This window comes from Bos mutus, chromosome 16, assembly GCF_027580195.1.
Source record: "Bos mutus isolate GX-2022 chromosome 16, NWIPB_WYAK_1.1, whole genome shotgun sequence".
In the NCBI taxonomy this organism is placed as follows: Eukaryota; Metazoa; Chordata; class Mammalia; order Artiodactyla; family Bovidae; genus Bos; species Bos mutus.
Window position 1 is genome coordinate 2263559 of NC_091632.1, and position 16319 is coordinate 2279877.

Sequence of the window (16319 nt, forward strand, 5' to 3'; positions counted from 1 at the left end):
CAATCTTTCCCAGCATCAGAGTCTTTTCAAATGAGTCATCTCTTCACATCAGATGGCCAAAGTATTCAAATTTCAGCTTTACCATCAGTCCTTCCAATGAACACCCAGGACTGATCTCCTTTAGAATGGACTGGTTGGATCTCCTTGCAGTCCAAGGGACTCTCAAGAGTCTTCTCCAACACCACAGTTCAAAAGCATCAATTCTTGGGCGCTCAGCTTTCTTTATAATCCAGCTCTCACATTCCCTACTTGTACCTAGCGTTAATAATAGTACCTACCTCCTGGGGTTGTTATGAGGTTTGCATGAACTAATATACATACAGTGCCTAGAACAGTATCTGGCATTGAATAAGTATTCTATGGATGCTAACAGTTACCTTTTAAGATAGAAAGTTTATAACAGAAATCTTCCCCTCTGGGGAGAACTCACTGGACCAGTGCTAAGCTGCTAGCAGGTGCTGGATAAATGTCCACAGAATAAAAGAAAGAATGTGACTTGACCATTGGTCCTGTCCTCCCTCCTATATCTCCTGAATTACCCAGGATGCCCCCTGCTTTGTGGAAAGTGATTGGGCTTCCAGAAAACCCATATTTAAAGCACATAAGAGTCACTGATTCCTCAGTCAATTTAGTACACAGATTACTAACAGCTAAATCCCCTTTGAAAAGTAGAGGCCAGGCCCCGCTGGGGAAAAGGGAGAGGGACCGGTAGAGACTCTGGTCTCAGGCCGCCGCTGAGGAGGTGGGGCCCAGGAGAGGCCGCTGCAGGGTCGGAGGAGGGCAAGCCAGCTTCGGGGTGCAGACCCCCGGCGCTCTGAGCCCCCGGGAGCAGCTTCTCCCTGCCGGTCTCTCCGTCTCTCCTAGACCCCCCTTCCCTTCCCTACCTGCCCAGCGTCCCAGGAGGGCCGGGTCGGGGTGAGGGGCCGGAGGCCCCGGGCGTCTGCTCAGCCCCACCCAGCCCTCTGGCTCTGTCTCCCCGCAGCCCCGTCCCCAGGATCAAATGGCGCAAAGTGGACGGCTCCCTGTCCCCGCAGTGGGCCACGGCCGAGCCCACCCTGCAGATCCCAGCGTGGGCTTCGAGGACGAGGGCACCTACGAGTGTGAGGCGGAGAACACCAAGGGCCGCGACACCGTCCAGGGTCGCATCATCGTGCAGGGTACGGCCGGCCGGCGCCCGCGGCCCCGCCTTCCCGGTCGGTCCCGAGAGGCAGCCCTTGAGCTGCAGAGCGCACGGAACGCGCTACGAAGATTTAAGTCACTAAAAGTTACTGGCAGAGGCGCCAAGTGCCAGTTTTCGTGAACTGCTTCTCCCCACCGCCCGCCACCCCAACCCCCCTCCCGGAACCCTCTGCCCTCTGCCGTCCGACGGTCCGGGGACTTAGCCCCGAGGCCCTGCCCGGCTCCGCTGCAGACGCTCCCTTTGGTCTCCATAGCTCAGCCCGAGTGGCTCCGCGTGATCTCAGATCGGGAGGCTGACATCGGTTCCGATCTCCACTGGGCGTGCGCGGCCGCTGGCAAGCCCCGGCCGGCAGTGCGCTGGCTGCGGAACGGGGAGCCTCTGACCTCCCAGGTAAGGGACCTGGGCCGTCCGTCCCCCTGCCACCCAGCGCACTGCGCTCTGCTCCCTGGTCCCCTCCCCCACACCCCCGGGGGCCCTCTGGGCCAGTTAGGGTGCCGGAGGGTAGTTCTAGGTGCTTCTGTACATCCCAGAGCCACGTCCTCCTGGTCAGCCGGAGAGAATCCTGACTGGAGGGTCCCGGGACTTGGGTCCAGGCACACCTCAGCCACAAACGCACCAGTGGTCCTAAGTGGGTCCCTCAGCCCCCTGGCTTCCATGTGCCCACGTGCGTGAGGGCTGGGGAACCTCTGCAGCCTGGGATCCAGGCGGCCCTGGAGAGGACCGCACATGGGGGCTTTGTCCAGGCAGCGCCCTCTCCACTGAGCCCCCCGTGAGCACCCACGCGGGCACTGCAGGGGTCCTGATGCCCCTCCCCTGCCCGGGGCGGGCGTTTCTGCACAGGCCCGGGTAGAAGTGATGGCCGGGGACTTGCGGTTCTCCAAGCTGAGCCTGGAGGACTCTGGCATGTACCAGTGCGTGGCGGAGAACAAGCATGGTACCATCTATGCCAGCGCCGAGCTGGCGGTGCAAGGTAAAGGGCCCAGGGAGAGAGGATGTCCCCAGGGACACCGGGGGGCGGGGGGCGGGGGTCGGGAATTCTGAGCAGCAGCGTGTCTACATTCACACGCTCACCTGGCAGTTTTCCAACAGCTTCTAAGTAGAACTCAGAGATTGAAGACAGGAGCTGAGGCACTAGACACAGAGCTCCCAGAGGACAGGGTCTCCGGCTTGACCCACATCTGAAAGTAAATGTCTACTGCTGTAAAAAAAAAAGTGGCAAAAGTCACTAGAAACCAAATCAACTAGACTTGGGTTTAATGCAGCCCCTTTGCTTATGTGACCTTTGGCAAGTTATTAACCTCTTGTGGCTCAGTTTCTTGATTAATAAAATCAAGAAATCATCGTCCAGCCCTCATACAGGCTGTGGGGTTAAAGGAGATGATAGAGCTAAAGCACAGAGAACCTGCCCATCACATAACGGGTGCCTACAAATGTCAGCTGGTCCAGCAGCCTTAGTTGTGTGACTTGAGCTTGCCGTCCGTGTCCTCATCTGTAAATTGGACAGAATGGTACCTATCTCATCAAGTTGTAGTGAGGCTTAACTAAGACTCACTCATTCATTCAACCAGTATTTCTTCAACACCTCCTAAGAAGTCAGTATGAAAGATAAGGTCTCTGCCTTCAAGTATCTTACAATCCAGTGGAGAGGGACAAATAAACAGAAAATCAAATGATTTAAAAGGATAATTTCAGATAGTCATAAAAAATACAGTATTAAGTTTTCTTTTTCCCTGAATGGTGGGGGTAAGGTGGGCCAGTTAGAGGGAATGGTCAGGGAAGACCTCTCTAAGGAAGTCACATTTGGGATGTGAATCAATCATGTGAGATCTGGGCATTTTGAAGCAAAATCCATGGTAAGTGCAAAGGTCCTGAGGCAGGAAAAACCATGGCATCTTCACGGGACAGAAAAGAAAAAGGAAAAATAGCCCAGGTGATTGGAGCACAGTGAGTGCAGGAAGGAGCAAAATGCAATCAGAGTGGAGATGGCTGTGTGAGCCCTTGGGAGGTGTTGGGCTTCATTCTAAGTGTCTGACTTGTGTGTTTAAAAAGATGTTCCTGGCAGCTGTGTGGAGAAGAGTGTAGAAAGAAAATGCAAAAACAGGAAGACCAAATAAGGGGCTCTCGGTAGTCCAGCGGAGATTTGGTGGTAGTTGAGGTTCGGGGGGTTGAGGAGAAGGGGCTGGGTCCTGGCTGTTTTACAAGTGGTGCTGCTGGGAGTCACTCAAGGATTGGCTGTAGAGGGCCCATCAGATGTTTAGCGTGTAGCCAGGTGACGTCTTAATCAAGCGCAAAGGGGCACTCTTTTGATTCCCCGGGTGACTGCGGGGCTCTCCCCTTCTTCCAGCGCTTGCCCCCGACTTCAGGCTGAACCCCGTAAGGCGTCTGATCCCTGCAGCCCGAGGAGGAGAGGTCGTGATCCCCTGTCAGCCCCGGGCCGCTCCCAAGGCGGTGGTGCTCTGGAGCAAAGGCACTGAGATTTTGGTCAACAGCAGCAGGTACGAGCCCAGCCCCCTCCGCCCCCAGCGATTCCAGCTCCACTCCCTCTCCTTGGATTCCCACCCCCGTTGCAGGACCACAGGGTGTTCCTGGGTCAGCCAGCTGTGCTCCATCCTTGCTGCAGAGTGACTGTGACTCCGGATGGCACCTTGATCATAAGAAACGTCAGTCGGTCCGATGAAGGCAAATACACCTGCTTTGCTGAGAACTTCATGGGGAAAGCCAACAGCACGGGCACCCTGTCTGTGCGAGGTGAGGGCTGTGGTTTGGCTGCGGTCGGGGGCTCGGGCTCCGCAGGGCGCCCTCCCTCCCCACCATCTGGCTCTCATGTTCCTGTGTTCCTCCCAGCTTCGTTTTTTTTTTTAATTAACTTATTTTAATTAGAGGCTAATTACTTTACAATATTGTAGTGGCTTTCGAATCAGCCTCGGGTGATGGGATGGGGAGGGAGGGAGGTGGGAGGGGGTTCGGGATGGGGGACACATGTTCACCAGTTGCGTTTCGAGGCTACCCCGGGGTTTGGTCTCAGTGGGGACCACCATCCACGATATGCGCCTCCATCCCTCCCACACATTCAGGGGGCTGCTGGCAGGTCAGGGTACTGTTCTCACGTGGCCTGTTCTCTTTTTTCTGGGGTTCAAGGCAAACTCTCTCTCCCTGGCCTGCTGCCCCACCGCAGCCTGCCTCCTCCTGCTGCACTCAGGGGCCCTTTGTCTTGGCAGATGCAACCAAAATCACGCTAGCCCCCTCCAGCGCCGACATCAACTTAGGTGACAACCTGACCCTGCAGTGCCACGCCTCCCACGACCCCACCATGGACCTCACCTTCGTCTGGACCCTGGACGACTTCCCCATTGACTTTGACAAGCCTGGGGGTCATTACCAAAGGGCCAGCGTGGTAAGGCCTGAGGCCAGAGAACTCAGGGCTTCTCCCTCCTTGGTAGACAGGGGACCCAAGATGTCCTTAATCATCACCACCCCAAAGCCTTTCCCCTTCCCCCAGGAATGCTGGCAAGCCCATCCCTGGGTCCATAAACACCCTCCCTTAGACAGGCAGCTCCCTGGGTTCCACCCAAAGTCTGTGCACGCAGGAAAAGGTTAGGGGCAAGCCTGGATTCCCAGCATCCAGCAAGAATGAATTCCCACTGCTATCCTGCTGCCTTTCCCCCAAGGCAGATGATATCATTAACCTGAACCAACATTGACTGTCTTCTCTAAAAACAAGAACAAAAAAAAACTGCTGTTTAATCCCCAGTGGTACCAAGTAGAAAGCAGCTGATTCCTCCCATGAAGCAGAGAGGAACAGTGAGGTGACGAGGTCTGTGGGCATATCGGAGCAGAGGACTGTGAGCCGCACCTCCTGTCCCCTGGCTCACTGCAGGGGAGGGCCCTCTGACCTCCCCCACGCCCTGTCCCTTGTGTGCAGAAGGAGACGGTTGGGGATCTGACCATCCTGAATGCCCAGCTGCGCCACGGCGGGAAGTACACATGCACGGCCCAGACAGTGGTGGACAGCGCGTCTAAGGAGGCCACGGTCCTGGTCCGAGGTAAGGCCAGGCGGTGGTGGACGGTGCGTCTAGGGAGGTACAGGGTTCCCACCCCACCCCCACTATGATGGGCGTCTAACAAGTCTGTTGAGCTGAACTCATCCCGAAGGCCTTTGCAGGTACTGAATGAATAGAATACTCTTCCTCCAAAGCCAAAATTATAAAAATCTACTTCTAAACACATTCCAAGCCTGGAGAAATGTCCTGAGGCTGGAGAACGGGGATGGCAATCCACTCCAGTATTCTTACCTGGGGAATTCCATGGACAGAGGAGCCTGGCGGGCGCATTAGGAGGCCATAAGTTCGCAGAGTCGGACACGACTGAGTGACTGACACTTTCACTGGAGTGTCAGAGGCTCATGCTGGGAAATCTGTTCATGCTTCTGTGACTCCTCCAGCCTGGGACACGTCCTTCCTCCGGGAAAGCTCCCGTCACTCAGCCCGTTCCTTGCCCTCCCACCAAGCGTGTGTTTGCTGCGCCCTCTGCTGCTCCCCCCTGGTACTGCAGCGGCCCACGCAGGCCTGAAGGAGATTGGCTCCCGTTGGAAGCTTTGCAATTCTGACCCACTTTGCTCTGACGTCTTGGTGTAGGTCCGCCAGGTGCCCCAGGAGGCGTGGTGGTGAGAGACATCAGCGACACCTCTGTCCAGCTCAGCTGGAGCCGTGGCTTTGACAACCACAGCCCCATTGCCAAGTACACCCTGCAAGCTCGCACTCTGCCTTCAGGGAAGTGGAAGCAGGTTCGGACTAGTAAGTGTGAGGTCCTACCTAGGTCAGTACTGGTTAGCCTGGTGGTTCAGATGGTAAAGAATCCACCTGCAATGTGGGACACCTGGGTTCGATCCTGGGTTGGGAAGATCCCCCGGAGGAAGTCATGACAGCCCACTCCAGTACTCTTGCCTAGAGAATCCCATGGACAGAGTAGCCTGGTGGGCTACGGTCCATGGGGTTGCAAAGAGTTGAATATGACTGAGCAACCAGCACACATGCACGAGTGCTGGAGGGGGTGGGGTTTAGGGGCCAAGGCTGAGCCTGGAGCTTCCAAGGGGGACAGGTGTAGGCCCCTCTGCCTGGAGGAGCTCCCAGGCCATTAGGGAAGAGGGCCACACAGGGAGCAGGAGAACAGGGCGAGAGTTGGAGGAGGAGGCTCAGTCTGCACCCTTGAAGCCCTGGCAGGACCGTTACTGGTGCGATGAAAGCATTCCTGGGGTACAGAGTGCTCACAACATCTTACAAAGGTTCCAAGGTGGGGAGGTCTGCCTCCTACTTCCCAGTCACTGATAGAAGAGGCAGTGACTTTTCGTAAACAGCAGGCACCAGTGTGAGAGCTGGGTATAAGCACGTGATACGTACCCAGTCCCTGCCCTTTGCATCCAGACCCGTGAGACACTGACTCCCTGTGCCTTGCAGATCCCACCAACATCGAGGGAAACGCCGAGACTGCCCAGGTGCTGGGCCTTACACCCTGGATGGACTACGAGTTCCGGGTCTTAGCCAGCAACATCCTGGGCACTGGGGAGCCCAGTGGACCCTCCAGCAAAATCCAGACCAAGGAAGCAGGTCAGAGCCCTGGGTGAGAAGTAGTGTCAGGGCACAGACACCAGCTCTCCTTAAAGGGTGCTCCAAGCCAACAGCAGTTACATGGAGCTCAACCCTGCTCACCAGACTTCGGACTCTAACAGAACAAATGCGGAAGGAACCTAAGTCAGGGCAAGGTGGCTACACTGCACAACGCACTGTGCCTTGGTCCACAGGTAGTCGGGGCTGGAAGCCCTCCAGTCCAAACTGTTAACCCAAAGAAACAGGCCAACCTTACCATTGCATGTGAATCTACAATTATCTAAAAGTTTAATTTTTATTTTATTTTTAAAAAATATTTATTTGGCTGCACAGGGTCTTAGTTGTGGGATGTGGGATCTACTTTCCCAACCGGGCATCAAACCCAGGACCCCAGCATTGAGAGATCAAGAGTCTTAGCCACTGGACCGCCACGGGAGCTCCTAAAAGTTTAATTTTTTTTAAAAAATGGAAAAACCAAAGCTGAAGGAAGGAAGGGTCACACTGTCAGAACAGGGACTCGAACCCAGGACCATGGGGTAATGGGCAGCTCTCTTCCTTGGACAGACACGAGCTGCAGGAATCAGGTAGTGAGGAACATGTGTGCTGTGCGGGGCACTAGGTGAGCAGCCAGCGTCTCTAAGTCCTTCTTTAGATGGTTTCTTTGGCAGCTGAAGGGATGGACAGCCTGCCCACACCCCTCCCTTACAGGCAGGTGGGGAAGGAAGAGGTGAAGGTGAAGCCCAGGACCACAGCCCTGGGCTCTCAAGGCCAGCAGCGCGGAGTTGGGACCTGCCTCCCCTTCCCCACCCACCCAGGGCCGCCCCACCGGCTGTGGGACAAAGGTCTGCCTTTTTGTGTCCCTGAAACATGGTTTCCTATGTACCCCAGGCTGACTCTCCAGGCTCCTTATGGAATCAGTCAACATTTTTAACTGGTACTTCTCCTGAGTAAGAATTCCAGAAGGAGCATTTTCTTTGACTGAACTTGGAGAGTCAAAGGTTGAGAAGTGGTCTCCACCACCGTAGTATCCAGGAGTTGAGCACAAAGCCATGATGCAGAAGAGAGATGGTGAGCTTTCCAATCAGAAGACCTGAGTTCAAATTCAAACTGTGACATTTATTAGCTGTGTGACTTTAAGCAAGTCACTTAACTGCTCTGGGCCTCAACCTTTCCACTCCGGAAAGGGTAATAGGTGTTTAAGGAGCCTTTGCAAATGAGAAGGCCCTCAACTCTCATCAGAACCAAGTGATAAGTCTCCATTTGCTGTGTCATCTGCAGAAACATTTTGACCTTCAGCCAAGTTACTCCCTGCCAAGCTTCACAATCTAATTAAATATATTGTTTTAATAGCAGCCTTTTTGAATACTAGAGAAAATTAGGAAATTAAATCTGCCACACACACACACCAAAAAACACCCTGTAACCCAGAAGAAATATTTTTTGGATTAACTGCACTTCTGGATTATTTATTCCCCTTAAAGAAAACTGGAGTTGGTCTGTTGTTATTGAGTTTACACCAACTAGAGGAATGAGGCTAACGCTCATTTAAAGAGTGTATGCTCTATGTATATGCCAGCCACTGTCTTGTTTAACTCTGTTTTTCTTACAGCCTTTGAGAGAAACGTTATTATCCTTATCTTATGGAGAGGGGAATCAGAGGCTCGGAGAGGTTAAATAACTTGTCCAGAGAAACACAGCTAGTAAGTGGCAGGGGTGCAATTTGATCTCAGATCTACCTGACTCCTGAGCCCACATCCAGAGGGACCCGGCAGACAAAACCAGGGCTCATTGGAATAGTTTCAGAAGAACAGATGTAAACTCTAATTGTTTGGTAGAATTTACCTGTGAAGCCATCTGATCCTGGACGTCTGTTTCTTGGGAGTTTCAAATTACTGATTCCATGTCAATACTGGTAATTGGTCTGTTCCTATTTCCTTTTTCTTCCTGGTTCTGGTTTGGTCTCGGGAGACTACACATTTCTAAGAGTTTGTCCATTCCTTCCAGGTGGTCCATTCTGTGGGCGTGTAGCCAGGGCCCACTGGAACGAATCCTGACCCTGCGATGCTTCTCAGCGCAGCCGCAGGCCCGTCTCCACTAACTGTCTGTCCCTTGGCCCTGACAGCCCCCTCGGTAGCCCCGTCGGGTCTCAGCGGAGGTGGTGGAGCGCCGGGAGAGCTCACCGTGACCTGGACGGTAAGCAGCGAGGACAGAGGCAGGAACATGCCTGCGCTGCTCTGGGAGGGCGGTTCTCCCCGACCTGCGGCCCACCCCGCCCCTGGGACTCATCTCCGGAGGGGCGCAGCGTGCAGAGAGGGCCCGACAGGGCCACTGCGGGGTCCTGACTCCGGAGCGAACGCGGGGCCGTGCCCCCTTGCAGGGGGAAGCCGCAGTCCGGGGGCACCCAGTCCCGGGGAAGCCGGGGGCGGAGAACGGGCAGGGCAGGCGGCCGCCGCCCCTCGCCCACGCGCTCTCTCGCCCGCAGCCCATGTCCCGGGAGTACCAGCACGGAGGCGGCTTCGGCTACCTGGTGTCCTTCCGCAGGCAGGGCGGCACCAGCTGGCAGACCGCGAGGGTGCCTGGCGCCGACGCCCAGTACTTCGTCTACAGCAACGACAGCATCCGGCCCTACACGCCCTTTGAAGTCAAGATCCGCAGCTACAACCGCCGCGGGGACGGGCCCGAGAGCCTTGTGGCCGTCGTGTACTCGGCCGAGGAAGGTGGGCCGCCGGGGCCACCAGGCGCCCCCACCCCTGCGGCTTGTCTGCGGGGTGTAGGGTGGGGGAGGGACCCCTCACCCCGGCTGGGCTCCACAGGCGGGGCAGGGGAGACCCCTGGCTGCCTTTCCAGCCCTGGCAGCCTCCGCCCCGCTCAGGCCTGAAGGAGGAAGGCCCTCTGGGAGAGAAGTGGGCCCCCGGGGGTGGGGGGTGCTCTGGGAACCCCCACCAGGCCCCTACCCTACACCTCGGTCTTTTTAAAATCCTGCGCAAGGGCAGTCCCAGTTGGCGGCCGCTCTGCAGGACACAGGGAGGCCCTGGGAATCCACACCCATTCCGTGTTGGTCTCTAGAGCCCAGGGTAGCCCCTCCCAAGGTCTGGGCCAAAGCGGTCTCTTCCTCGGAGATGAACGTGAGCTGGGAACCCGTGCAGCAAGACATGAACGGTATTCTCCTGGGGTACGAGGTGAGTGCCGGCAGGGACTGGGAGAGGAAGGGAGCTTGGGATCAGGCGCAGGGCCACCTCGCAGTTCAGCAGTCTTCCTCCCAGAAGCTCTGCTGCCCTCACCGGGCACACCACATGCAGTCTCTGCAGCACCGCGTTCGCAGCCTCAGCTCAGCCCTCTGGCTGGTGCCTGTGGACAGCCTTGACGTTAATGCCCGGCTGGCCACCTGGACACTGTGGGAGCCCGGAGGAGGAGATCCAGAAGGGGCATGGCCTGCCATGCCAGAGCCCAGCTGTCCTGGGCATGCTCATGGTGGCAGAGAACAGTACAGCCCCCTCTGTGTACCAGCCGATCATCCTGTTCCGGAGGAACTCTGGCCTAGCGGTTTCTGACCCAAGCCTTGAGCCCACTGGGGTCCATGTGGGGGTACATGGAGAGTGAGACGGAGCAAGAGGAAGGGAAAGAAGGACCAGCAGAAAATGTTGTTGTCTGAGGGGGAACCATCATACTAGTGATGCTGTAAATCCTAACCCAGTAGAGTCGGCTCTGGGCTTCAGCAAATACGCTAGGTGAGACCACTGGGGAGAGAGCTTCAAACCCTGCCCTGATTCGGAAGAATATCTAGAAGGTCTTGATGTCACGAGGACTATGCCGATGGGTTTGCATTTACTGGGGAGCCATCATAAGCTTGCTGGCGTGGGGGCTGGGGCGCTGCTTTGCAAATATGCATTCCGTGGCCTTGAAGAGTCCCCACAGGACTCCCGAGTTCATTGATTGGGGCTGGGTTTCGGCAGGCCATCTCTCAGTGGAGTCTGTACCTACCCATCTACTCCCGCATCCAGCCCAGGTACTAAGCTCTCTCCTTGGACTGGGCCCTCCACTGGGGATCAGGAAGGGAGCAGCAAATCACACCGGCTTGTCTCTTTTGTGGGCCTAATGGTTGAGCGTCTAGTCTCTGAGCCTGAGACGGAGGGGCCAGGCAGAGCCGGGGCGGCGCAGCGCTGAGACCCGGGGCGTGTCCACTGACCCCCGGCTACGCCCGCTCCCTTCAGATCCGCTACTGGAAGGCCGGCGCCAAAGCAGCGGCCGCTGAGCGAGTGAGGACGGCAGGGCTGGACACCAGCGCCCTGGTCACGGGCCTGCACGCCAGCACCAAGTACCACGTGACCGTGCGGGCCTACAACCGGGCCGGCACCGGGCCTGCCAGCCCCTCTGCCAACGCCACGACCATGAAGCCGCGTGAGTCTGGCAGCCTGGGTGCGGGAGGGGCGGGGGGCTCTTGGATCACCTTCCTGGATTGACAGGGCTCCAGCCCCCAAGGCCGCTCGTCTAACGGTAAGAAGGGAGCGGGGCTCACAGCCTCCGCGGCGCCACTCTTGTGCAGTCTCTGTTGGAGTTTGTTTCTCAGGCAGCGGTAACAGAACGTTCTGGGCACAGATGTGACGGGCAGATTATCTAGAAGTGGCCGGCTGAAAGCAAGGGGGCGCGTGGTGGGGAAACATCAGGAAGACTCCTCCTGACTCTCTCCTCGCTCTGGCAGCTCCACGGCGACCCCCTGGCAACATCTCCTGGACTTTCTCGAGCTCCAGCCTGAGTATCAAGTGGGACCCTGTAGTCCCGCTGGGTAATGAGTCTGCAGTCACTGGCTACAAGGTAAGGAGGGGTGAGCAGGCACTGAACGCTGAGGGACGGCGCATCTGTGTGCCCCGTAAACAAAAGGAGCTTCAGTTCCTATGTCTGAGTCAGATGTAAGCAGAGCGTCTGGGACCGTGAGAGGCATGACTACAGGAGGGATTCTCCGGGGAGCGTGCAGTAGAGACTGCACGGAGGAAAGAGGTGTGACTGCGGAAACGCAGGGTTCACGAGGGCGGTGACAGACTGGGTGATGTTTGGGGCTCTTCTGGTCTGAGGAGCCTACAAGATCAGTTCAGCTGCTGGGAACAGGAAAGTGGCTCCAGGGAGGAGCTTATTCAAGAGGCTGGTCCTGGTCAACGGGCAACGGGAGGGGTGAGGGGGCAGGACCTCAAGGTCACAGAGCCACGTGGGCTCCTCCCGTTCTGGGGCCAGGGAAGGGAAGGATCAGCCCTGCTGTCGGGAAACTCCGCTGGCCAACCCCTTCCCACAGATGCTGTACCAGAACGACCTACACCCGACTCCCACGCTGCACCTCACCAGCAAGAACTGGATAGAAATCACAGTTCCCGAGGACATCGGCCACGCCCTGGTGCAGATTCGGACCACAGGGCCAGGAGGCGACGGGGTCCCGGCAGAGGTTCACATCGTGCGGAACGGAGGTGCTGTATCCCCCGTCTCCCCCAGGAAGATCAGGGTCCATCCAGACGCAGGGATCATTCCAGCCCAAGCCAGTCCCCAGGGAGACAAAAGGCGGCGTCAGGAACCTCGTTCAGAGTAGCCCTGGACCCACCCTTGCCTCCTCCCTCCTCCCCAAACATCCCTGAGGGCTGAGTGCGCCCCTTGCGAGGGAATAAGAGCAAAGGTCCTCCAAAACCCTGCCCAAGAAGGGCTGAGAGCGCCTCCCCGTCCTGAACACAGCACTCTGTGAGTCTCCTTAGGGAAGGTCTGGACTCTGTCCTGGGGGCGGGGTGGGGATGAGCCCCTCCAGCCCATCCGCCTGTTGGTTTCAGGCACCAGCATGATGGTGGAGAACTCTGCGGTCTGTCCAGCCCCACATCCAGACGCCGCCCTCACCCACTCCGTGGCAGCGCTGATCCTCTTAGGCTACCTGCAGCTCTGATCTTGGCGCCCTGCCTCCCCGCCACAGCTGGGCACCCACCTTGATGGACAGCCAGCTGGCCCCAGTCCCTTCCCGATGCCAAGGTGGCCCAGCGCTGTGCCTGAGAACGGCTGGTTTCAAACACTGACTGTATTACAGAGCCCTTTTCGTAGGAGGTAGGATATGTCATATTCTGCCACAGGATAGAACCCATGCAAGGATTTTTTTTTAATCGAGAGGCACCAGGCAGTAACTTCCATGATGATACTGAACCCTAGGCCTGGGCCCTCTAGGGTGCCTGCATGGAAGGCAGGAAGAAGGGGGTTAAACGTGTATCTGTGTATCAGCGGAGTTGGCACTCTGGGATCGCATATGGACTCTGGCCCAGATGGCAGAATCCTAAGCCCGGGAACACTGGACAGGAACGGGCTGAAGTGGGACAAAGCGTCAACCGGAGCGTCGCTGTCTAAGGAGCGTCCCAACCTGAAGACCGGGACTCTTCTTTCTCCTCTGACAGGGCAGCGCGGCTGGATCCTGACATTGTCCCTGAGGACTCCCTGGAGGCCCCCGCCACCCGCCCGGACGGCTGAGAACCAGTGTCCTGGTGTCAGCCCGGCAGCCTGAGCCCCACAGCTCTGGGTGGCCGTGCTCCCAGCTGCTGGGTGGGAGCTCTGAAGGGCTGAGAGGCTGGGCCTCCTGCTGGAAAGCTGCACCAGACTTGGCCTGAGGCGCAGTCACACCTTAGTTGTCGTCACCCTCTTAGCCGACACTGCCAACCCGACCCTGTCACCCCGAGTGACAGAAGCCACGACAGGTGGCTGGTGACTAAAGGGCTCGTCTTGGGGAGGTCCCCTACCACACCAAGACCCATCCTGCACGGTCCCGCCAGGGTCTGGGCAGGAGGTGGGACAGCCGTCGTGACCCACCGGCTTCGTCCCACAGAACGAGAGCAGGCATCCTGTGTCTGCAGCCAGGCACCTTCTGAGAAGCCCAGAGGATAAATGCGGCCCTGCCCGCTCCCAGGAACGCTCCGGGCCCCCACGCGGCCTCAGGTGCTGCTCTGCATTTCCCCTGAAGACGAGGGGGGCGAGTAAATGGGGCCCCCTGGCCTGCTCTTGGGCTGTGGTGCCAGTCCTGGCACATCGGAGCTGGAAGAGGCTTAGACCTCAGTGTGCCCAGGCCCCTCAGCTTGCCCAGGCCGCTGCTCTACTGGGAGGAAGCAGAGGTTGGGAAGAGCAGGGCCTGCCTCCGGTCACATAGCCCGCCAGGGATGGGGCGCAAATGGCCCTCTTCTCCCACCGGTCCCAGGCCCATCGTCTGCCGAGGAAGGGGGCCATGCTGAACGGCCATGACCTGGTTAAGGTGGTCAAGAAGGGCAGAGGGGGCTGTGAAGATCCTGCTCAGGAGGCTCCGGTGGGTGACGGTGGGGTGATCGGCAGGGCTGGCTTCCGCCCACAGTATGTGCAGAGTGCCAGAGGTCCCGTCTTCCTTTGCCTCCTGAGCTGGCTTCTGCTGGGCCCACACGCAGTGCTAGCTTGGAGCCCCCTGCGCCCCTTACTTACCCTTGCTTCAAGAAGAGAGGCCAAAGCAAGGACAGGGATTCCCCAAATCCAGGCAGCAGTGGAGGCATAACCAGGAGATTCCCAAGCCTATGTTGTGACAGGTGGCCCTTCGCGTACGGGAGCAGCAGGACAGGCATCGTGCGGGGGACGGGCCCCCTGAGCCTGGTTTCTGTAGTTTACAGTCAGAGCTCTATTTTGTTATGGTTTTTAAAATTTTTAAGTCCTGCTCTATTGTACTGGGCAGGTTTATGTTGATGTTTACCCACTACAGTTTTTTAACAATGTAAGCTCACATGCCTTCTCTGTGCCACCACAGTACCCACCGCCCTGTCCCTGGCCCGGGGGACTGCCCCCCTGGGCCATCCGATCAAACCCTCCTCACCTGCCCCTGTCCTTCATCCCCATGCGGTGCTGGGGGCTCAGCTCCGTGACCGCTCTGCCACTGCAGAGACCCAAACCCGCCTAGCGCCCAGCCTGGTCCTGCATCGCTGTGAGGTGGCCTGTACCCTGCTCTTGGAAAGGGGAATCTGAAAGGAGGAAACCTCTTTCCAAGGTCTCGTTCTTTCTTCGTTGCCTTAGCTGCGGCAGAAGCAGGACAGGTGTCCAGATGCCGGCCAAGAGGGCTGAGCTGCTTTGGTGCAGGACCTGTGTGGCTGCAGCCGCGGCCCTAGGCTTGCTTGAAGCCAGACACACAACCAAGAGTCTTAGTTCTGAGGGGGGCAGACCAACCCTCTTGGAAACCCAGGAAGGATTTTTTATTAGTAACTATGAAAACTCAGCCTCAGGAACACCTGAGCCCTGTGTAGGGAGGACTCAGAACTAGACAAAAACAGATGTTCCTGCAGGCTGAGACTTCAGGCTGAGAGCTGATTCAGACCGAATGAGACAGGTGACCTGAGGGCACGCAGGCGTGTTAAACAGAACAGCCTCTTGGGGCGGTGGCTGCACAGGAGCTTGCGTGGAGGCGGAAGGCGAGATGAGGCAACTTCTGAGTCCCTCCCTGCCCGAGGCCGGCCTGCCACCACCTCTGCTTGGATGGGCCGAGGCTCCCTCCTGCCGTGGTCATGCCGAGCCCCGGGCCGGCAACCAAGGGGGAACAGCCACAAGCCAGCGCTTCCCTCTGCAGCTCAGTGGCCAGTGAGTGCCTGAGGACTGAGGGCAGAGCGTGCCTCACGGCCTGGGAGAACCTCTGCTCTGCACACGCCGGGCTCGGCCTGGGGCCCCTGCCCTGGTCCTGGCCCCGCCGTGCTGTTTGCCGCACAGCCCCGATGTGCGCCTCAGCCGGGAGCGCTCTCTCCAGACGCAGCCTCAGGGCCCAGCAGTGTCAGTACCCCGCTGGGCCTCAGATGGCACAGGCGGTGCCAGAGAACAGGAGGGCTGTGGACCAGGGGCTCTTTTCGATAAAATGACAACAGACGCCAGAGAAGACGTCTGCAAGACCTTTCCTAGGGGGCTCTGAGGAATTCTGACGGCTGTGTCTTGGGGTCTAGGTGAGGTGATGACTGGAGGGGACGCTCTAAGTGTCCCTCAGGACTGGCATTCTTGGAATCAGAATCAGTGCGGGGGCCCCTGCACTGCAGGGGAGTGACTGCAGTCATTTGCGGGGGAGGCGCACCCCAGGCATTCTCTGCCCAGCGCACGCCACTGCCTCTTGGCAGTCCTGGGAGTGGTCTGGTCTCCTCTGGGCAAGAGCCCGGGCTGACTCCAGAGTGCCTCACCCCCTCGCGTCTTCCCCGCTGGAGGACTCTGCTCATCCTGGTCTCAGAGTGTGACTGCCTGCTGGCTCCTCTCTATGGAAGGGCAGCAGGGTGCTCACGCCTGGGTCTGCAGCACAGGGTTGGCGCCCTCTTTCCCTGGCTCAGGTCAGACCAGGCTTCATCCTGGAGACAAGCGAGGTGGCCGGAGAGGCCCCTGGAGTGGCACAAGGGGTAAGATGGGCACTTAAGGAGCTTCACGGAGAGCTCCACAGAAAGAGGTGCCCGGGAGCCAGCTGTATGTATAGGCTTTGGGAAGGCAGGACAATAAAGGAAAATGAAGAGGGAAAAGAGATGGGTCAGATAGCTTCCCCCAGTCCTAGGAAG

The 16319-nt window shown here is 57.8% G+C and overlaps 1 protein-coding gene across 1 annotated transcript in view; it reads left to right on the forward strand.

The window, feature by feature from the left end:
- CNTN2 (contactin 2) overlaps positions 1-14177 on the forward strand; it is a 30620-nt gene extending 16443 nt beyond the window's left edge. The window contains 17 exon segments of the mRNA XM_070384417.1: positions 983-1059; positions 1062-1157; positions 1434-1570; positions 2021-2150; positions 3525-3675; positions 3801-3928; positions 4399-4574; positions 5103-5223; positions 5815-5973; positions 6634-6783; positions 8906-8976; positions 9266-9500; positions 9850-9962; positions 10995-11181; positions 11483-11595; positions 12068-12236; positions 12588-14177. Of these exon segments, the coding sequence (XP_070240518.1) occupies positions 983-1059; positions 1062-1157; positions 1434-1570; positions 2021-2150; positions 3525-3675; positions 3801-3928; positions 4399-4574; positions 5103-5223; positions 5815-5973; positions 6634-6783; positions 8906-8976; positions 9266-9500; positions 9850-9962; positions 10995-11181; positions 11483-11595; positions 12068-12236; positions 12588-12697 (2323 nt within the window). The 3' untranslated portion in view covers positions 12698-14177.
- The last annotated feature ends 2142 nt before the right edge of the window (positions 14178-16319 follow it).